General features: G+C 38.5%; 1 protein-coding gene across 1 annotated transcript in view; it reads left to right on the top strand.

Moving 5' to 3' along the window:
- Positions 1-23,530, top strand: part of LOC144655059 (uncharacterized) — a 31,163-nt gene that overhangs the window by 2,934 nt on the left and 4,699 nt on the right. The window contains exons 4-12 of the mRNA XM_078515281.1: positions 808-949; positions 1,762-2,111; positions 2,456-2,594; positions 4,592-4,920; positions 5,718-5,859; positions 6,715-6,971; positions 20,785-20,899; positions 21,591-21,627; positions 22,280-22,412. Of these exons, the coding sequence (XP_078371407.1) occupies positions 808-949; positions 1,762-2,111; positions 2,456-2,594; positions 4,592-4,920; positions 5,718-5,859; positions 6,715-6,971; positions 20,785-20,899; positions 21,591-21,627; positions 22,280-22,412 (1,644 nt within the window). The remainder of the gene's footprint in view (positions 1-807; positions 950-1,761; positions 2,112-2,455; positions 2,595-4,591; positions 4,921-5,717; positions 5,860-6,714; positions 6,972-20,784; positions 20,900-21,590; positions 21,628-22,279; positions 22,413-23,530) is intronic.

The following is a 23,530-nucleotide window of genomic DNA, read 5'->3' as shown; positions in this document are numbered from 1 at the left end:
AGAACTTCCCGGATGCAGAAAAAAGGTAGACAGTTTTGGGTAACCTGTAAAGTATTTTTAATAGTAGTAGTAGCCCTTCACTCCTTCTCAGGAGCATAGGCCATCAACAGTCTCTCGCCATAGCCTCCTTTCCTGTGCATCCCTCTCTAGCTGGTACCAACTCTTGCCCATGGATTTGATCTCTGCTTCTAGCGAACGTCTCCAGGTGTTAATAAGAAGAATTAAATGCGTATGGCTAGAACGTTCGCTTCCTAGACAAATCAAAAGTAGTAAAACTGACCCCTTTAACCTACTGAGAATAAAAACGTTTGAAATGACCAATTTTTTTTTATTTTTAATGCATTTTTTCTTCAATCGACACCGAAGACAACTTTTTAACTATTTAAAAAACTTTCTAAAAAGTATATGGTACGTTTAGCTTTTTGAACTCATCTTGCTCACTAAAACCTTCTATACCTCAACATTTCTGGTGTAATAGAGCAGTTTTCACTTGAGTGTCGCAAGTAATGTGCGTTTGCTTTGGATTTTTATTACTACGTTTAGTGATTGGTTTAAAAATCTCCCGCCACATTCTCGACCAATCAAGAACAAAAACCAAAACCAATCGTGTTTCGCTCACGCACGTTTTCCCGCGCTTCGTGCCGACTACATGTATTTGCTTCGAGTTTTGATTGGTTCACTGGATTGCCTGAGTCCTTTGTGATTGGCCAGAGAAATTTGGTTTTGGTTTTTCTATACACAACTGAAAACTGCTCTAACTCAACAGTTGGAAACAACGTATAGAATGATGTGTTTCTGGCCATTTAGGAATTTGACGCAAACACAGACCGGAACACAGTTGTTTACTATGTACTGAGGCCAGCGATCAGAGCTCGCTACATCCGTTTTACAGTAGTGACTTGGTCGAACACAGTAGCAATGAGAGTGGAACTCTACGACTGTTTTCAAGGTATTAAAAGAATATTCCCATTCCTAGAATTAAACATTCTACCTTAATTAAAGTTACTATTGTTAGCGACTACTAGTTTTAGCGATTTCGTCTGAGCAAGATTTAGCGACTTTTTAGACGAGTATTATTAAAGGGTCTATGTCACGGAGATTTCGCAGATTTTCGGTCTAAACTGTTCTGGAAAAAAGTGGTAGGCAACTTTACCCATGAAAAACATTGTCTTTGAACATTTAACTGAAGATATAACCTTTATTTGGGGATAGAAATCAAACTTCGGCCCAAAAATATTGATTTTTTGAAGGCGCACAGAAACAACTTGAAAACGTTGGCTAACGTTTTCAAATTGCAATCCATCTTCACCCAAGCCATCCGCAGCCAAACGCGCTTTAAAACAGTTTTAGTGCTCTAAAATAGCAATTGTTAACAAAAATCAACATTATTTTTGAGTTTCCTACGACACAAATATAAATTTTGGCTTTTCAAAAACCCGTTAAAATCCGTGACATAGTCCCTTTAAATCGTAGCTACGCGATCAGCAATTAATTGAAACACCCCCGTTATAGCGTCAAAACTAGACTATTGTTTAAAGGTCTCCATTGATGTAGATGAGTCTTTTGGATTTTGAAGTCATGTCTATGCTAGCTTTGCTCTAATAACTGCATGGAGAAAACTTTAGTTATGACGTGACAGTTCGATTTCGAAGTGATAAGTTGCATGTTCTTAGCTAATGAGATTAAAGATAGTTATAAAAATGTATTAAATAAATGGTTAAAAATAACCTAACCTATTATGATAAAATCGCTCCTTCATAGAAATCCTCGACTTTTGCTCCAACAATGCTATTGGTATTGCCAGTCCTGACGTCATCCCTGATGATCACATGACAGCTACTTCTCATTTTAACGAAGTTTTCCAGCCTGCCTATGGTCGACTTTATGGCGACAGAGGGGATGGGTGGTGTGCTAAAGAACCAAACAGGACTGACGACTGGCTTCAAGTTGATCTTGGAAAAACACTTCAAGTGTGCGCTGTTGCTACTCAGGGGGATAGAGGCAGCGAGGGGATTGGAGCAGCACATGAATGGGTGACAGACTTCAAGCTGTCGTATTCGGCTGATGGGAACACGTGGACAACTTATAAAAATGGAAGTGGCTCGGAAGTGGTAAGAATTTATTTTATTTAAATTATATGAGAGGCACTGCGAGCTGTAAAGTGTCTTGCCCAAGAACAAAACGCAGCGCCCCGGACAGGGCTCGAACCCGGGTCGTTTGACTCGGAGTCGAGCGCGCTACGTTTTAGGCCACAAAGCCTCCCATGTGAAAATGTACTTCCTATGAAAATCATTGTATCTTATCTATTTAAAAGAATTTCAAAGGTAACACAGTCCGGCGACCGACGTAAGTTAGCAGAACCAGTGTCTGTAACGTATGTGTGTATCTAGATATTTGTTGCGCATTTGTGTAAAAGTACTTCATACAAAAATCAATGTTTGTTATCTATTTAAAGGAATTTCATAGATATGAAGACAGTACCACAGTTGACCGACACAAGTTGGAAGTCCCAGTATCTGTAAGATATGTTCGCTTTCACCCAACTCAGCAACATGGTTGGAACTGTCTCAGAGTCGAGGTGTATAGTGTCGACAGTAAGTTGTCAACTTCTTCAATAACATTTTTCTCTCGCGAATTAAAACTTGAATTTTCAAGACGTCAAAAGAAGTCCTGGAGTAGTTTGTCTTCGTAGACAGATGTCACAGATGTAACTGACATTCCGTCATAATTATATTAAAGTAAAAACCGCATGGCATCAGCTTTTCCTTCATGCACATCAACACTTGCACTGCACCAAGGATATTCATGAAAGCATTATTATGTATCAGTCAATTCCAAGCGAGATCATCCCCCCGGGAAACCCCCGGGCATTTGACCGCTACTGAGCCCAGATAGTGGGGAATTTGATCGAACGGAAGCCCGGATGGTGGGGCATTTGACCGTTGACAAAATATGTCATAACTATAAAACGCTAGCGAGCTCAAGTGCGCGAAGTTAGTATTTGGTTACGTTAACGTAAAGTACCTAGTTTCAATGTATCTATCTTTTCCTATAAAAATTGGCTGATAGATAGGGCACGAGTGTCCGTTTAGACCAAGTGTTAACGAGAAGGTAACTGGTCATTAGCGAATTCGCTTGTACTCGTAGGCAAAACGACCGCGATTCAACGAGAAAACTGACATCACAATGACATTTCAGCCCCGACGGGTGGGGCATTTGACCGTGCAACTGGCCCACATAGTGGGGAATTTGATCAAACATTTTGAAAAAAGTCAAATTCCCGGGGGTTTGCCCGGGGGGATGATCTCGCTTGGAATTGACTGATACATTAGAGCGTATTTAGTAAAATCTTAGAAGAAACTCGGTCTTCAAAAAGTCGTTGTACGTAACAACATGTCTTAACTTTTCCATTGGCTTTGTGATGGAAAGTACTTGTCAGGAGACATTATCAGAAATGGATGCAGAAACAGAGAGCGTAGATGCTCGGGCGAAACCGATACTTCGCAGATAGGGGTAAAAACAAAAACTTCCCGGCCGGAATATGGTGGCCCTCTGGCTTGCGCCCCCAAAACTGCCTTTATTTCCTACTATATTACGCAATTATTGCATGAGCATGCGGTGGATATGAGATAGTAGATAGCCAACAAGTAACCTGCGATCAAGCTTTTTTTTTTCTTTTTTTTTTTACGAACGCCTGATCGCAGGTTATAACTATCTCATATTCAACAAGCGCGAGTGGAATAATTGCAGTATCTGAGCTCCCCGGCTGTCCTCGTTGACGCACACCTACCATAATCTTGGTTTTCACGTGACTTCAACAAAATTCCAAAATCCAGAATCGCTTGACCCTGACTTTTTATCCTTCACTGGCTATTAGACGTCCTTAATATATATCTTATTGAAGGTTTTCAGTTCGATAGCATCCACTGTCTTTAAGATATAACATTTTGAACTTCGAAGTTTTGCGCCACACGACATCAAAATGGCCGCCTGAAAGCTGTCACGAATGCAAAACAAATTCTTATCCTGTGATTTTTAAGGATATGAACAGTTGAGGTTTTACGTCAAGTGTTTATGTAAATGTTTACGTATTCACGAAGGTGAACTGACCGCTTTTTATAGCAGAAGTGAATGCCAGATGTTTTCATTGATTCCGGCGGCCATCTTCAGTTGGTGCCCCTTCACATGGGCTCCAACATGGCGTTTCCATACTGTGCTCTCTAAATTTGTGTGGAACATTTGAACGGATACCTCAAGTACGGAATACCGTACAGACCTGAGAATTGGACACGTAGACTATTTAGTAATTTCCAGTATTCTTTTGACTCAATAGCTTTGGATTTATTTTTTGTAGCGCGTGACAGTATCGGTACTTGCGTGAAAGTGAAAACCAGCAACTTGTGCTCCATGGTATATGAGCATTGGCTGTTAACCAAACTTAGGAATTGCAATATGCCATGGCTAGTTTAGTCCATATGTAGTGGTGTTGACTTTTGGGATGACCAAATTATTCATCCTTCGCAAGTTCTTGACATTGTCTCTGATGCAAAACAAACTTTTGTGTCTGTATCGCTTCCAATACAACCTTTAGAATGTCAAGAAGCACTCGGAATGGAAAGCGGGCTAATATCTGATGATAAACTTCACGCCTCATCGGAATATAATGCTGATCAGGCCGCCAACCGAGGAAGATTGCACATTCAGTTCAGTGGAGACAAAACAGGAGGCTGGGTGGCTGGCACAGTAGATGTGAACCAGTGGATTCAGGTGGACCTGGGAAGTCAGGACACTAAAGTGACACGTGTGGCAACCCAAGGAAGAAGTGATTACGCTTATTGGGTCACCAACTACACACTACAGTACAGTAACAATGGAGTGAACTTCCAGAACTACAGGGAACAAGGACAAAACGTAGACAAGGTAACAGCTTTGAATGCATGTCCGTTAGTCTAGGGTCCTGAAAGGGGTGGGGCAGGGCATCACAATAATATCACTTGTTTATAGCTTCAGTACTCTGGCAAAGTAACTTTTAACAAAACTGGACTACTATTTAAAGATTCCATACGTCTTTAGGCTCTTGAATTTTTTAAGTGAAGCTCGTAACAGTGTCCCTTTAACCTTTGAAACCGTGTCAAAGCCAAAAAACCGAGACATAAGCATAATTACAGAATTAATAGCCTTTATATTTGTGGCACCATTGAGGGCCTCCCAGAAGGTCCTCACTCTTCCGTGCTGCAACTATATTTTTTTTCTTATAATTGACAACGTCAAGTGACAGAGTTATAAGAGGACATATTCAGGAAGATAGAATTTCAATCTCTTCCATCATCTGTCCGCACACTTTAATTTAAAAATTGTTCACGGCGGTGACGTGTTTATTTTTTCATTTAGGAAATTAAAATACAAAGACCTTTCTTCAATACTCTTTTTCTTTGGCCATCGTAGTTTAACTAAAAATAGCACGCAAACTGCGGTGATAAACATCACGGACAAACGGAAATTGTAACGGTTACTTCTAGCTTCTGAAGATGTATGTTGAAACATACGAAACGTCAAGTAAAAGGTCTAATTTTTTCTAACAATGCGTTTGTCCGTAATGTTCATCACCGCAGTTTGCGTGTTATTTTTAGTTAACCTTTCTTCAATTAATTAGAATTGGCTAGTTTCAGAAATTACGCTTAAAGTCTCTGACAAATTGCCATGTTATTATAAATCAGGAATTTGATGGAAACACAGATCAGGACACAGTCGTTTACCATGTTCTTAACCCACCAATCATAGCACGCTACATCCGTTTTCGGCCAGTGGCTTGGAATGGCCACATATCAATGAGACTGGAGCTCTATGGCTGCCTGCAAGGTACGGAATAGTATTTGCATCCAAATTGTATATTGTTAAACTGATAGATAGATAATAAGGCGTTGACTTGTTTACCCATTTTTTAGTAAACAGGAACTTTTACGGCAATACAAACAGCAGAAGAAATTCAAAAACAAATCTTTACAGTAAAATAAAACGTTTACATTAGTAATGAAAAACACCACATGTTACTTTGTCTAAATTGTTTCATCTATCAATACGCAAAAGGAACATCTGGCTTGATAGAACGACACAAGAATAATCTCAGCATATGTGTCAACCTCGTTCCCAGGGCCTCTCTCCTTTTCCTCCCTTGTCGTCGAGGAGAGACGACAAGGTTGCATAATTGTGTCTTCGCTCCAAGCATTCAAACGTTGTTTCGATGTTAAAATTACAAGTCAGTGTGAAACTTAATAGCACAAGGAGAGCGTAAAAGCGAGTGTTGAAAACAACAAAAGGAATCAAATAACGACGTCAACGCAAACAATGTAAATAATGTAGCATACACAACTACCACAACTTCTTAGCTTTTATTTTAATCTTTTATAAATATACTTAGTCTTGTTCTTCTTCTTCTTCTTCTTCTTCTTCTTCTTCTTCTTCTTCCCAATTTTGTCTTCTACTAAAAAACAAATATTAAATGACTCCAGAGTTCAATTCCTTTCAAAGCTTCTTTACATTTTCTTTAAAAAAAATAAGGATCAGCAAAGGACCAAAGGCAATAAAAACATTTAGTTTCGCGCGCCCTACATAGGGGCTGAACCCAGGCTTCTCACTGTTACTAGGCCTTGCATAAGAAAAATGATGCTGATGAAGATGATGATGATGACAGCTATTGTTATATTTATTTCCCAGATACCTGTCGCTCTCTTAACTTTAAGCCGCCACTAGATGGACACGCCCTTAAAGGTCACGTGATTAAAAATATTTCTTTAAGTGTTGGAATGCGCAGTTCTTGCAGAGGGCGATGTACCATGGAAAGTAAGTGTGTGTCATTCAACATCGGTCCACCAATAAATGACCAAGTCCTGTGCCAACTGAGCGATTCTGATGACATGCGGCATCCCGACGATCTTAAACCTCGAGAAGGGTTTATCTACAGGGGCACTGAGGTGAGAGTTGTAGCTCAGTCAACGCTGGTTTGATTCTTTTTGTTAAAATGTTTTCTCTGTTTAATGTTGTTGAGACGGTTTGTTTTCAGTGAAAATACCGGACTACCGGGCAGGAAGTCTCGGGTTCGAGTCCCATACCGGACTAACACTCAGAGTCTTAAAATAACTGAGGAGAACACAGTAAAAACTCACGTATAAGAACCTAGATTTTTCCAACTTAGCCTTAAGGAGGCTCGATGTAGTTTTTTTAACCCTAGGGTGGTCGTTTTGAAAAGGAAAATTATCTAGGAAGCCAATGTTTGATTTTTGCCAAAATACACCATAACGATCAAATATGATCAAAGTTTATTTTTTTACCGGTCAGTTAGTCACAAAGGTTACCATAGCAACGATTGTCGCTTTCTTTTGTTTTCAAACAAGCTTGATTTTCTCGAAATCTAGATTGACTCTTGGTATTCATTTTTTGATATGTTAAAGTTCAGATGATTGACCAACTGCTGACGAAATTTTAGAAAAATCTGTAAGAGCGTTTTTAAATAAATCAAGATTGAAGTTTTCAGAAAAATCCCGTTTTAATGTGAAAATAGGCGCCTTTTAATCGTTTCGCAGTATTTAAGCGCAGTTATTTAAAATGAAATATAAATACTTACACCATCAAATACCAATAACTAAGAGCGAAAGAGTTTAGTGCTTTATTTTTTAAAATATATTGACTGTAGATTGTATGAAACTTTAAAAAATTGCAAAAAAATTCATGCTTGAATACTCTAAAACGCTCTTACAGATTTTTCTAAAATTTTGTCTACAGGTAGTCAATACACTATACTTAAATATATCAAAAAATGAATACCAAGAGTCAATCTATATTTCGAGAAAATCAAGCTTGTTTGAAAACAAAAGAAAGCGACAATCGTTGCTATGGTAACCTTTGTGACTAACTGACAGGTAAAAAATTGAACTCTGGTCATATTTGATCATTATGATGTATTTTGGCAAAAATCGAAGATTGGCTTCTCTGTTTAATGTTGTTGAGACGGTTTGTTTTCAGTGAAACTACCGGACTACCGGGCAGGAAGTCTCGGGTTCGAGTCCCATACCGGACTAACACTCAGGGTCTTAAAATAACTGAGGAGAACACAGTAAAAACTCACGTATAAGAACCTAGATTTTTCCAACTTAGCCTTAAGGAGGTTCGATGTAGTTTTTTTAACCCCAGGGTGGTCGTTTTGAAAAGGAAAATTATCTAGGAAGCCAATGTTTGATTTTTGCCAAAATACACCATAATGATCAAATATGATCAAAGTTTATTTTTTTACCGGTCAGTTAGTCACAAAGGTTACCATAGCAACGATTGTCACTTTCTTTTGTTTTCAAACAAGCTTAATTTTCTCGAAATCTAGATTGACTCTTGGTATTCATTTTTTGATATGTTAAAGTTCAGATGATTGACCAACTCAGTGCTGACGAAATTTTAGAAAAATCTGTAAGAGCGTTTTTAAATAAATCAAGATTGAAGTTTTCAGAAAAATCCCGTTTTAATGTGAAAATAGGCGCCTTTTAATCGTTTCGCAGTATTTAAGCGAAATATAAATACTTACACCATCAAATACCAATAACTAAGAGCGAAAGAGTTTAGTGCTTTATTTTTTAAAATATATTGACTGTAGATTGTATGAAACTTTAAAAAATTGCAAAAAAAATTCATGCTTGAATTGGCTTTTATAGATTGTGCTCCTAAAAGTGGCATATTATGCTACTAGCAGTGCTCAAAATTTTGCCAAATTATGCAAAAATTATGCCAGAATTCCCAAATTATGCTTCTGATTTCCGAAATTATGCTCACAAAATGACGTAGATTCTATACATAGAGGTGCGCAATAACGACACCAAATTATGATGTTTTTTAAATAAACTGTTGTTGTAAATTTATTTGTGTTTATGGCAGTTTATCACGGCCGTCAGCTGTCCAAATTAGCTGCTCACATCTCTAAACCGTTTGTAAAATGCCTCCAACGACTAAACAATCACAATTGTATAGCTAAAACACGCATTGCAAGAACAAACTACCTAAATTTCATTTATTTCTGTAGAAAGTACACCATATTTACTACATTTTATGAATTTATGCTCCAAAAAGTGCTAAAAATTGCTAATTATGCCGTGGCAGTGCTCGTTTCACAAATTATGCTTTTTAGCTCCAATTATGCCAAAAATTATGCTAGCACAATCTATAAAAGCCTATGCTTGAATACTCTAAAACGCTCTTACAGATTTTTCTAAAATTTTGTCTACAGGTAGTCAATACACTATACTTAAATATATCAAAAAATGAATACCAAGAGTCAATTTATATTTCGAGAAAATCAAGCTTGTTTGAAAACAAAAGAAAGCGACAATCGTTGCTATGGTAACCTTTGTGACTAACTGACAGGTAAAAAATTGAACTCTGGTCATATTTGATCATTATGGTGTATTTTGGCAAAAATCGAAGATTGGCTTCCTAGATAATTTTCATTTTCAAAACGACCACTAGGGTTAGAAAAACTACATCGAGCCTCCTTAATAGGTTCTTATAGAAATGGTATTTAGTGAGATTTTACTACTTAGGTTACTACTACGGGGCATGTGTAATACAGTTAATATGGAATATATGCTGTATCAAATAATTGTCTAGAATACAGTTTAGATGATAACCATACAGTAAATTTATCTTTCCAATGTACTAGCATGCATGTCTAGACCAAATTTGTTTTCTGTATTTTCATCTGTGCTTTCCTTTTTGTAAAATAAGAACCTATTAAAAAATTTAGGCTTGATACACCGATTTCACAAATGGCGGACGCGCGGAAAAGAACTGGTACTGAAGCATGAAAACGAGGCGTTTTAGGATAAACAACTTTCGTGTTACAAGGGGAGAAGTGAAAATTACAGGAGTTTTGAAGCTCTCCTCCGTTACAGTGCGGCTACTGTAACCGGGGTCACCCAGACAAAGTTAGCTTTAGCCAATGAAATGTCGAGTACAGAACAAAGAAATTTCAACTTCTTTCGCCACGAAAACAGATCGATACAAACTTTGACTGTACGGCGGTGCTGAATTTTCAATTAATTTCAATTGCATCCGTTTTGAACTTGAGTGATTGTGACAGCAACATTTGGAAGGTAAATATTAGCGATGTTTATGTAAGAGAAGTTCGAAACTGTGTAAAAACGGGGAAAGAAACGACCGTATCGTCTGTGTCAATGGTGCGTGGCGGAGTTCGCTCGTGACAATTTCAAGTTTTCTCTACGGCATCAACTGGAGTTTTGGTAGCTGTACCATTTGGAAAATAAATACACGTGATTCTAGCGAAGGAAGACATTCTGCGCTGTATAACGTACCAGTGAAAGTGGCGATGCCAACATTTTTTTGTCGTTTGAGTAAATAAAAATAAAATTTCAATTTGTTCACTCGTGAAGCTTATGTTTTTGCGTGTTTATTCAAGCTAGCTGAATTGCCGAAACTTTCGGATGTATACGGCCGATACGCTTTCGGTGGAACTCAACGATCGGACATCGCAGAAAACTAAATTTATCACGCTGGTAATGTGCTTCGTTGTTTGCAAATACGCCACGCAATTTGCCTAACCTATGACCGTCGCTTTGAAATTGTCACGAGCGACCTCCGCCACGCACCATTGACACAGACGATACGGTCGTTTCTTTCCCCGTTTTTACACAGTTTCGAACTTCTCTTACATAAACATCGCTAATATTTACCTTCCAAATGTTGCTGTCACAACCACGCAAGTTCAAAACGGATGCAATTGAAATTAGTTGAAAATTCATCGCCGCCATACAGCCAAAGTTTGTATCGATCTGTTTTCGTGGCGAACGTAACGAAGAAGTTGAAATTTCTTTGTTCTGTAATCGACATTTCATTGGCTGAAGCTAAAAATGTAGAAATCTTTTGTTTCAGTTCTGCATTGTGATTGGTTAACTTTGTCTGGGTGACCCCGGTTACAGTAGCCGCACTGTAAATGGGGGTATTAGCTCGTTTTCTAGGTTGATTTCGAGATTACCGAGTTCGAAATAAGTTCGCGGCCAAATACGTTGTTTTGTTTCTGGTTGTAAGCAAAACTCTTGGTTTCACACGGCTTGAAATACGGTGGGTCGCCAACGATTTTAAACCTTGGACTTATATCAAGAAAGCTCCAGTATCCAGACGAGTGTACACATTTTCTTAAGGATTTTGGTGAGGCATTGAAAAATTACGAAAATAAACACGCAATTGTCTGTGTAAACATACATGTACGTTGTGAAAAAATGTGTAACAATGGATTTTCGGGCCGGTTTCTTTATATTTTTCTGGTAAAATAACCATACGTGATACCATATACGTACCTGAAATGCATCAATAAAAATGTGTTATTCTCAATCGACTTAGCAGTTTTTGTGGATTTAGTAGGCTAGTAGATTCTTGCATTTTAGAAAAAAAATTGTATTCAAATAATTCAGACAGACTAAAGCGGCTAATTCGATTAAACCGTAAGACATCACTTGGCTCCACGCAAACCAAAGGAGTTACATCAAGTGAAGCGGACAGTAAATGTTCAACACAATCTTCAGTGAACAAGATCATCACAATGTTCCTCAAGTAAAAAACAATGCTATTAATTCTGTAAATTTAGTGAAATCTGCTGGAATTCTTTCTGCTGTGTCGGACGACTGAAGTTGTTTGATCTCGGGAAGAAATTAATCACGTGCTAGGCAACCACGACGAAGGTCCAACTGATAGAACAAATATTCACGGTTTCGCTTCATTTTACAAGCTTTTACAGGACACCGTGAATAAAGATGCCCTCCGTTTTAATTTATATAAAGCTGAGATTATTGGAAGCGATTTTTATTCATTTATCAAGTATTCTTAAATACAGGTATAAGGGTTTATTACAAAGAAGAAACATATATATCATACCATTGGAATTCAATACCGGTAGTCCTCGGCTTCGTCTGTTAAACTTATTAGTCTTATTACAGTATTTGTCAACATTTTAACGATTTGCCATTGCACAGCAAAGGTGTTTTGCAAAGTATAAAAATAATTAAATAGCGAGAGAATAATAGTAATTAAAATTTGTTTAAAGGAAATGTGACCGGTCAAGGTGGCTCAAAGTTGAATGTTGACTTGTGAAGTTCCTATTCAAAGCCAGAGTTCGTGCTCTACTAAATCCGCAAGGAGACAGAGTTAGAATTTTTCGTTTGCTTTCACAAAAATGAAAAGAACATACCTTGACAACGTCTGGAAAAGAACGTACCTTGACAGAATTTGAAAATTAATTTCAATATCGTTCCGTGTAAATTTTTACCGGCCAACAGCCGTCGAAGCTCCGTATTGGAAAACCGAAACTTTAAGTGGCGATGTCCTTTAAAGCGGACCACCGCATTTCGGGTCGGTACAAAGTTTTCCTTCAAACTTTGCCCAGTGAAATATCTTGGTTCATAAGTAAATGCAACGGCTTTAGTTTTTTGAAATACGTTAAAATATATTTTTTAGAGCCTATAACAGCCAAGGCGACTTAAAGGCTAATTTTGATGGTCACTACAACGAAAAATTACACAAGTTGACGAGCTCGGCACACAAAAACCGCCGACCGAGACAGAAAATTATTATAATCCCATGAAAGGTGGTCCTTGAAAGATTGTAAAAACATGTTTGTTTTAATATTTTTCTTATTTTCAGGTTCGGAAAAATTTATATCTCAACAACCGTCATATCGCTTTTTATAAACATGTCAATCTACCCTGACTTTGCTAGCCGTTTTTTTCCAAGTCCAGACCAGACTATTCTAAATACCAGCTGAATTCTACTAAATAGATGCCAGAGAGCACAGAAATCTAAAAATACCTTGCACTTCTTACTTTCTTTTGTCACAGCGACTTCCAACTTTTCGTGTTTTAAGCGAATCTTTCACACGCATTATGCAAATGAGGTTGTAAACCGAACAACGGTTGTTTTCAACAAAAACGGTTTATTTGTTGACTTTCGGCATTGCAAGTCAAAAATACGGGTGATTTCACAGAATGATCACTTGCAAACGATTTAAGTGGTTAAAAACGGCGAATTATTCGTCCTGGAACTTTGAATTCGTACTGATGGGAATTAATAATGCAGTTGCGTTGACTGCTAAACTTGGTCAGGTAAACTTATTGGATTGTGTACTCTTAGGTTTTGCTGCTTTCTATTGTTGAGTTAACAGTTTTGTTTTTTTTGGAATCTCAACGCTTTCTCAGTAAATAAGTTCAATTTTAACACCACACATTGAAATAAAGAATTCGTGACATTTTAATTAAATTATCACATACCTGTACGAAGTTAAAAACAATATTTTTTTCCTGTTACCTTCCATTTTGCAAGAAGTAGCTGAAGACGGTCCTTTGTGGCCTTAATTGCCTTTCTTCCTGATGAATTTCGTTTTTAACGTCTTTGTTACATGCACAGACATCCTTAAGTTTTAGTCTATCTCTGTGTATTAGGTATTTTAATACTTCAAAGCTCGATCGTGCGAGCTGAATTTTATTTACACACATCTTATACTTACAAATTTGTGAGTATCGACGTTCAATTATCTTCCCTCTGAGTGCAATAGGAGATATTCTCCTCCAACAAAGAAAAGAAAAGCACTGCCTTATTGCAAATGAAATACTTTTCATAGAAATACGCTATTCAAAAAAATACTTACAAGTCTGTTTCCTTGACTCCAATTTAGATCCCTGGGGCGAGTTTTTCCGTGACAAAACGGAAACTGACGTGACACGGCTAATAATTTATAACTAAATCTTTTTAGAACTAATAGCGTGGTTCTTTATTTCGGTTCGTTCGACTTTTTTGCTTATCCATTTGGTCTTAATGTTACGATGTGCTATCACACCTTACACTAATTTCACTTTGAGCTTATAACAAGAAACGTCTTAACCTGCGATCGAGAAAAATAACACCTGATCGCAGGTTAGAAACGTCTCTGATCCCTGTCGCCACTACACGGTACAACTTACACTCTTTTTATTTTATAAGAATGTAGTTTATAAGAATATCGAGGCTGAAATTTGCAAATTTTTAATAATAATATTTTAGGAATAAATCCGAGGCTGAGATTTTAAAAAAAGAATATACCGGTAGTTTTAGTTGAAACAAAATCAGGTATTTTCATTTCCGTCACTTTATCTCTGTGAGGAATGCTTTGTTTTAACGCCAAAACGGCCAGGCTGCAACGAAAAGCAATGGTACATGTGCACAATGTAACGCGATACAGATCTGGACACCAAACACTTGTAATTGATTACCCAATACTTGCTAAAACGGTCATGTCAAACGGTATTTTCTAATAATGTTCATAAGAATATTTTCAGCCTAAAATCGGCAGAAAAATAAGAATATTTTCTTACAAAAAAAGAGTGTACTACACTCTGAGATCATATCATTTTCCTCCAAAAAAAGGAAAAGAAAGCACTATCTCATTGCAAATAAAATACTTTTCAAAGAAATACTTTTCTCAAAAAAGTACTTGTCTGTTTTCTTGACTCAAATATAGATCACTCACCCCCATCATAATCTAATGGTCCACCCCTAATGGCAAAGGCAAAAAAAAAAAAAAAATAAGAAAGGGCCTTAATGACTCACCAGCTATAAAAGACCTTCCTTTAGCCGTGTAATTTCTAATTTATTGCTGCGAAGCCTTAGCGTAGCAGCAGAACTATTTTTGACTGTCCGCGCGGGCCTGGGCGCTTTATATAGGCGACACACTCGATTTGACTTTTTCACTGGCGATGATTTTGAGTACATGCAGTACGTATGATCAGCGGCATGTAAAATGTGGAAGCTGCGTTTGTCGTTTGCGATGTCCTTTTCGTTAAAGAGCAAGAAGTTAAATTTTAAAGCGCTGCCGCTTGCGCTTCTGTTCAGTACTTTGTTAATACTTCCCAAGAAACCTCTCTTGAGCAAGATGGTCAAGTATAGTGCCGGGGAAACGGTCTTTTCATCCCTTACGCGCCAGCTCTGATGAATAACGAATTTACGAGGCCTTCTTATAATTCGCTTTGATAATTCCCGTATAATTGCATATCCGAAAACATGCCCTGGCATTTTCAGAGCTACGAGAAACGACTTCCGAACGTGTAATAGTCAGTCAGAAAAAGTCAGAAAAAATAGTCAGGAAAAGCTATAAATATGCAAGATCAAGTAAAGCCAAGTTGTTGTCAAACACGAAATCGAAACTTACTCAATTTATACCGTTAATTTAAAGGTCTTTGTTCTGCAACCAAACACTAAAATTATTCATTCCTAAGCTTATTTAAGGAGAAATTTTACTTTCTGAGTCTTAAGCGCGAAATATACCCAGCAAAAAGTACAATGATTTGCGAAGGCTCCACGCAAAAGTTTTCATAATGACCTCGCACTGGAATGGAACGAGCTTTGAGCTTTTTGACGTCATAAATTGGTGTTTCTGATGGCTTTGCAATCGAATTGCACGTGCACGCAAGGTTGTGTTTGGAAACAGTCATAAGCATTACCAGCATTTCACTCGCTGAGAGAAATCACATCTTTCACATCTGAAAATGTGAAAATTCGAAACATTCCTATGACCTTCCGTTCGTTCCTACTATTATTATTATTTCTTATAACTCTCTTCGCAGCACTTTACTTGCTATCAGCAACTCCTAGTTTTTACATTTATTTTTATTTCTTTTCAGAGTCCCTGAACTCTCCCTTCCGCGCGCCCTTTATAGGGGTTGAACCCGGGCATGCGAAAAGAGGGTCCAGGATAACTTGCATGCGCATGCTCAGAAGGAACCAATCAGAAGCGAGGAGTGTGGCGTCACTTGCTTAAGGACGTTCGCGTCAAAATGTTCTACTCGATAGATTTTTTTTAAATTTTTGCTGCGGCCACCGACTTTGTTTCCGAGATAAAGCGTGTGGAAAACTACCCTGATTTTGCAAAATTGGCACGCGAAATTCAGCACTGTTTACAAGGCTTGTAGTTAAAAATATCGAAGATTAGTGAGCGGAGGCAAACAATCTTAGCCACATTTTTTAGAAGGGCGTCTGTTACGTAAATAATTCCTGTGTTGATATCCTTTTTGTAAGACTTAACCCTGAAAAAGGCATTAAAAACTGTCGTACGGCAAAACGAGAAGCTCAAAAAGCGAAATTCAAACGTCAGTCGGACAATGAAAACAAACTTCCACTCGATAGATTTTTTTCATTTTCTCGCAAAACGTAGATATTAATTAACGAAAGTAGTCCGTTAAGAAAAAGTAGGGGTCACCGACCATTTAAAAGAGCAAACTCAAAGCGAAGTGAGCGGAACGGCTACCCATCCTATATGTGCTCAGAAAGCTTTCACAGCGCGCGCGCTCAATATATGGCGTGGCATGACGTTGCGACATGAATCACGTGCGTAGACAATGACTGGCTAGCTAGGCTTTTTTAAAGTTATTCCGGTGATCCTGCTTTAGTATAGTGTGCACAGTTGCGTAGTTGAGCTCGTTATTTGTGCGCGCGCGTTTTCAAAAGTGCTGCCAAATATGTTTTTTCCCCAATTTAGGGAGGGGGGGAGGGGGTCGGCTCATGCACATGCAAGTTATCCTGGACTCTCTCTTCACACGCTTGGTTTCAACCTCTATAAAGGGCGCGCGGAAGAGAGAGCTCAGGGACTGGACTAGTTTTATGTGAGAGAAAGTGTATGGTAATTCTCTACGCACCTGATCCGACTTAAACGAAAATACCGTAATCTGCTAAATAGCCTTACGGAATAGATTTACGGAATATCGGCTCTTTGCCCCCCCCCCCCCCACCCCCCCCCCCCCCCTTGTTTCTTCGTGGACGTCCTTGGTGCGCTTGATAAAGGAAAACTGTTCTTGTGCGCCAGAAATTTCCATATGTGTGCCCATGTGCTTGGCGCACACGTTAATTTTTGCGACAACCGACCCCTCTACATCGAAAAAGCCAGCTCTGGCCAGGATAAGTTTCCATTCCGTCGTGTCCTCTTGTGATAAATGTATAGAAGCGAGATGGCTGTCTATCGATTTATCGCACTGAAGCAAGCAGAAGAGACCTGAAACGTTTCGTGAATCGCCACACTTTTCCGTTCGCGACAAAAAGCACGACATCTTGTTTTGAAGTTTTATTTGCCGAACCCAGGGCCGAACCAATTACAAAACTTTGTAACAATACTTACCAGAACTGTTTCGAACATTTGTTTTAAAAATCGTGCCATTATATAACACTTAACACTAAACGATGAATAAAATAAGTAACAGAATAACAATGCCAAATGTCTTTGGGCATCCTTAAAACAGGTAACGTGAATTGTAGCAATAGAATTTTGACGGTACAAACTGTCCGGTTTTCCCCACGCAAATCCTGTTTATGCATTACACACAAAAAAGTCACGCAAATTCGGTTTAATTGTAAGGCGGTTTATAGAAAGTAGCTTAGGCGACCACAAATACGGCGGGAATTCAGGCTGAGAATAATGAATGCTGCTGTATGCAAAACACGTTTAGGAATGTGTCTTTTAACAGCAGGTTAACTAAATAAAATTGCAAAGTTATAAAATGGTAACAAAACAAGTCAACTGAATTAAGGGGTCACAAATTGTTGATTTCAAATTAAAGGTACATTACTCCAACTTGTTAGACCAGTTAAAACTGAATGAATTATTTAAATTTTACACCTTGAATGCTTTCATATTTAAATATAGATAAAACACAGCGAGTTTCAAAAAACTAGAACGGTTTGTTTGAAAAAATCGGTCCAAGTTCAGCAGACAACAAATTTTGCAAATTAATTGTTACATTTGTCTTGAAAGCATGCAAAGTTCGAGACCGAATAATTCGTAAATTTTAACTACTTATATCATTTGCAAGTTTTCTTTCTATTATACTCCCAGTATTTTTTACTTCCAATGCCAAAATTTTACAATTTAACCGTTTTTGTTGAAAACAACCGTTGTTCGGTTTACAACCTCATTTGCATAATGCGTGTGAAAGATTCGCTTAAAACACGAAAAGTTGGAAGTCGCTGTGGCAAAAGAAATTAAGAAGTGCAAGGTATTTTTAGATTTCTGTGCTCTCTGGCATCTATTTAGTAGAATTCAGCTGGTATTTAGAATAGTCTGGTCTGGACTTGGAAAATAACGGCTAGCAAAGTCAGGGTAGATTGACATGTTTATAAAAAGCGATATGACGGTTGTTGAGATATAAATTTTTCCGAACCTGAAAATAAGAAAAATATTAAAACAAACATGTTTTTACAATCTTTCAAGGACCACCTATCATGGGATTATAATAATTTTCTGTCTCGGTCGGCGGTTTTTGTGTGCCGAGCTCGTCAACTTGTGTAATTTTTCGTTGTAGTGACCATCAAAATTAGCCTTTAAGTCGCCTTGGCTGTTATAGGCTCTAAAAAATATATTTTAACGTATTTCAAAAAACTAAAGCCGTTGCATTTACTTGTGAACCAAGATAGTTCACTGGGCAAAGTTTGAAGGAAAACTTTGTACCGACCCGAAATGCGGTGGTCCGCTTTAAAGGACATCGCCACTTAACTCTGTTTCCCTGCAGATCTACGGTCCCTTTCTTCTTGCAACACAGAAACAAGAATAATTACTAGACTGTAAACTCGTTTAGAATTCCGTAATCTCGAAAACCTGGAAGGAAAACGGTCTATTTCCCCGTTTAACAAACAAAAACTTCAGAACTCGCGTAATTTTCACTTTTCCCCTTGTAACACGAAAGCTGTTTATCCTAAAACGCCTCGTTTTCATGCCTCGTACCAGTTTTTTTCCGCGCGTCCGCCATTTGTGAAATCGGTGTATAGGTTCTTATGAAAAGGGGGTTTAAAATGAAAAATTTAGGCTAACAGGATCTTAAATGTTAGGTTCTTATATGTGGGTTTTTACTGTATGCTGCCTGTGCAATGACATCCGCAAGTGGTTAGGCATTCTTGCTTTCTCGAACAAGAACGATAAACCGTAGGCCCTGTGTCTTGCGTCTTCAGTGTTATAGTTAGACTTTCTAAAAGTCGTTCGCTTTTTCATTTCCGGTTTGGTGGTAGTAGACCCCGGTGCGAACGACTTTTATCACTTGCAGCGCGCAAAAATTACCGGAGGAATTTTCCTCCGGTAGAATTGACCAATCAGAGAACAGCGTTGTCAAGTTCACGTCAATCAAACCAGATCCTTGCCAGACCCGCCAGGTAATGATCGATCACGCGTGAAAGATGAAACCAGCAAGTTTTTTTTTTTTGTTCGCGTTGTTAAAACGCCTCGTTATATTCCTATAAAAAGGTAAGTCGAGATAAAATTCCGTTTTTCGTTTTTGTGGGTTACTTCATTGGATAATTACGTGCTCTTAAAACTATTCTCTTTTCCAGGACATGCCTAGCTTTTCCTATAGAGCGGTCGACAGTTGAGTTTATATTGCGAATATATGATATCTGATTTTTGACATGTCAAAAGTAAATTAACGCGATTTTAATTGATTGGATGGTAAGCTTATTTATCGCCGGCAAAAATCGTACAAAAAACGTACAAAAATCGTACACTAATGAACGTAGCAGGAACACTTTCTGTTTTTCGCAAAACGAAGCGATCAGCATATCGAATCTCCTAGAGTTTTGCGCCGAGAAGTCTTGTATACAAGTTGAAAGCAACACTTTGGCGTAATTGTAAAGGAGAGAAAATTTGTACCTACCTCGACGGAGGATGATGTGCTTAAGTTTACTTCTGTATCTGTGCTTTTGGGATCTGTTTGTGTACTACCATCTCTTTTCTTCAGAAGAGGCTTATCATTAATGACTTCTTCTGGAATAGCGCTTGCATGAAATAATGCTCTTCTCTTCGATGAGAATTTTTTCACACCTTCACTGAGGTCCTCGCGTTCATCGGACGGTTTTGTCAAACGCTTGACGCGAATGGAGCTATCCAAGTTGGATGCCACCATCATTTCTTGTGTTTTGTGGAAATTCTCCCTTGCTGAAAAAATTTTCTTACAGAGCGTTTCGTTCCGCTCTGAACAGTTTCGGCAAATAATTGCCGATTTATCATATTTATCTTGAAGCACATCTCCAAGAAGTAGCTCCAGATTTCGGCCGGTTTTGGTGTTATCCGAGCCAGAAAACAATCTCCTTCGTAAGTCCGTATTTGCAATTGACCCTCCACATTGCAGACAAATATTTTCTGGCAAAGCGACGCGAACATAACATTTCGTTGGAGTGTTTTCCTCCGCCATGAGCTCCGAGTGTAAAATTGACTACATATCGAAAGCGCGAAAATGAGCGGCGTTTTCCTCCAAAAGCCATTACTTGCGAAAAGAAATTTTGACAGCTTGACAGTTAAGCGAACGACTTATAGTAAGTCTAGACAGTTTTGACACCCTGCCGTCTCGGAGAATTTCGCGCCAAAATCACGTCATTTGATGCGTTCTCCTGCAGGGGAAACAAGTCGAGCTCTCGCGCTTCGCGCTCGAGCTCTCGCGCTGCGCGCTCGCCTTCGCGCTTCGCGCTCTGTGAGCTCGACTTGTAAGCAAGTCTATGTTATAGTCAGCAGGGGACGTAAAAGAACCCACTCACTTACCGTAAAAAGGAGGGCATGGAGTTTTTCGGTGTTGTGGTCTGGTCTTTGCCCACTGTGCTGTGTACTGTGAAATGCTCGGAGATACTAGCTGTTTGAGCTACTCCGCAAAATCTGGCGGTAAACAAAGTGATAATGATGATGATGATGATGATGATGATGATGCAACATTAATGAAACTTGTTTTTTTTTTTTCGTATCAGAACCCATGCTCCAGTAACCCATGCTTTCATAATGCGACCTGCCTGAACGGATTTACATACAAGAAATACCGATGTGTGTGCCAGACTGGTTATAGGGGAGAAAACTGCGAAATAGGTAAAACAAAAAATAACAGGATCAGTTTAACTTTAACGTGCATTTCAAGATAACAGCATTTTGAAGAGACGTTTGCATACAATTTTGCAAATCCATCACCCCATCTGAAAGAAAGTGAGAAGGGAGCGCTGAAACCTTCGTTTGGTTTTCGTTTTTTTGAGTCGGATGTTTACGAAATGCCGGATTAAAGTGGCTTTTTTAATCTTTTACCAAAAGGTTTTAATTTTAAAGTTATAACAAATCGATATATCCTGGATTGATGTAATTGGCATAATAAATAAGAAAAAAAAGTTGGGTATTTCTGTCATTTGCACTAGCTTGCATATTTTCACGTGTATAACGTCCCCATATTACTTTTTGTTAGTTTACCGAAACCACATCTTTCAAATTTCAGCCCATTTATCTGAAGGTAGAGAGTTATTCGGCTTGGTCACTCAAATCATTTTTGACTTGACTGTTTCAAATGGCAATAAGAATCCTTCACTGCACACAAACTATGTTAAATGCCTTCTTTGTATTATTTTTTACCCGTACAAAAATCAATCAATCGATCTACATTAAACGTGGTCAGCAAGCTTAGCTGTAAAGCTACATAGTTTGCAGGTACGCCACGAAATTAAAATAGAGTCAGTCAGTCAGTCTATCAATCACTAACATAATGCCTATTTTTCTCTTTTTTTAATTTAATTAGTGGCTCGGACCTGCAAGGAATTGTATAATCACAACTTGTAAGTAGCAGTTATACATGAATTTAGCTACAAGCCTAAATTTATGGGTAACTTGAAGGGCTTAGCATGGGTATAATAAGAACGTTATTAGTGGAAAAACCTGACTGCAGTTGACTGCGACCATGTGAAAACTACAGCTACGTGATTGATCATCGCGGTAGTTCATCTGATCACCATTCAATTGGCGTTTATATATTAAGTTGGTAAGTTCTGAGAGGACAGGTTCTCTCCTACTGGTAATTGGCCAAGTTTGCCTGATCAAGATGAAACGATATTGTAATAATTAAACGTATTTTGGGGGGCTAATGTGCAGAGTATTTTAGATAAAATTAGCGAGTTTCTTCACTGGTAACAAACGCAAAAGTCATGTGCAATTCAGTGATCCTAGCGAGCAAGATAGAATCATTTTGATCACTCAGTTAGCTAGCTAAATACAACGTTGCATTTCCTTCTTGCCTAGCCACGGGCTAGCATACAATAAATCAGATATTAAGTACAGTTTCAGGGACAGTTTTGCCTAGCATACATATCCCGGGAATTACTGACAAGTTTAACTACTCAATGACAATCTTACTAACCATTTTATTGATTAGAAATCTCATACTCGATTTTTGCCGTGATTAACTCTCTGTAATCTATCCTTGTGTTTCAGGGCTGAGGGGAACAAAGCCTATCCGCTGAAAATGGGTTCGGTTGTACTTCAGGTTTTTTGTCACATGACTGATGACCTCGGAGAGTGTGGGGGTGGTGGATGGACGCCTGTCATAAAGATAGACGGTCAAAAGGTATTAAACAATCATACACTCCCGCAAATCGTAACTGGTTTTAAATTAGATCTTCGCCAACTCATTAACAGTTCATTAATAAAGGTCTGGCTAAACAAGGAAACATTGTTGTAGAAACATTGTGTAGAGGCAAATGTTTCACAGTTTAGCCGCGCGGGAAACATCTGTTGCGGAAAACATTTTGCTTCTGGAAACAAGAAAATGTTTCTGCTTCAGGTCAAAAACAAAAAAAATATGTTGCCGAAACATATGTTCGCTAGTTTATAGCCACCTTCGAAGCAATGTTGACTAGTTCCCAGTGCTTCTCATTTAAATTGTTTCCTAGCAACAGTACGCATGCGTATTATGTTCATGTGTGACACTTTGTTTCCGGAACATTGTTTCCACGTTTAGCCACCTGGACAGCAAAATATTTTCCGTGCTTCCGGCTATAATTAGCCCACCTTTCTCGCATTTTCCCTCGCGGGGCCGTCTTTCGCCTTTCGCGTTTTCAAAATACGCGCCTAAAACTACACAGGCGTCTGCTGCACAGGCTATAGGAGAACATCTTACATGAGGATTACATGCAATGCTTTCAAGTGTATAGCCTGCGAATACAGACGCCCCTCATTGGCTCCCACTACTACGAGCGGGAGCCAATGAGAGGCGGCTGTATTCGCAGGCTATCAAGTGTAACTCAAATACTCAGTGTCGACATCGCTCTGTCACACCTTAAACTTGCATGCGCGCCTAATTTTTAACGATCTGAACAGTTAAGGCTTTACAAGAAGTGATTATATGATTGTTTACGTGTTCACGAAGGTGAACTCGCCGCGCTTTATAGCAGAAGTGAATGCCAGATTTTTTCATTGATTTCCGGCGGCCATCTTGGTGCCCCTCCACATGGGATCCAACATGGCGTTTCCATACTGTACTCTCTAAATTGATGTTAAACATTATGACGGATAACTCGAGTACGGAATACCGTACAGACCTGAGACTTGGATAAGTAGACTATCTTGTTTTTTACAAACTGTAAAATTCTTGATTTGTTTAACTCAATAGCTTTGGATTTATTTTTTGCAGCGCGTGACAGTATCGTTACTTGCGTGACAGTGAAAACCAGCAATTCTTCGCAA

The sequence above is a fragment of the Oculina patagonica genome, chromosome 5, assembly GCF_052425735.1.
Source record: "Oculina patagonica isolate OP01 chromosome 5, crgOcupat, whole genome shotgun sequence".
In the NCBI taxonomy this organism is placed as follows: domain Eukaryota; kingdom Metazoa; phylum Cnidaria; class Anthozoa; order Scleractinia; family Oculinidae; genus Oculina; species Oculina patagonica.
This window is presented reverse-complemented; position numbering and strand designations above follow the sequence as displayed.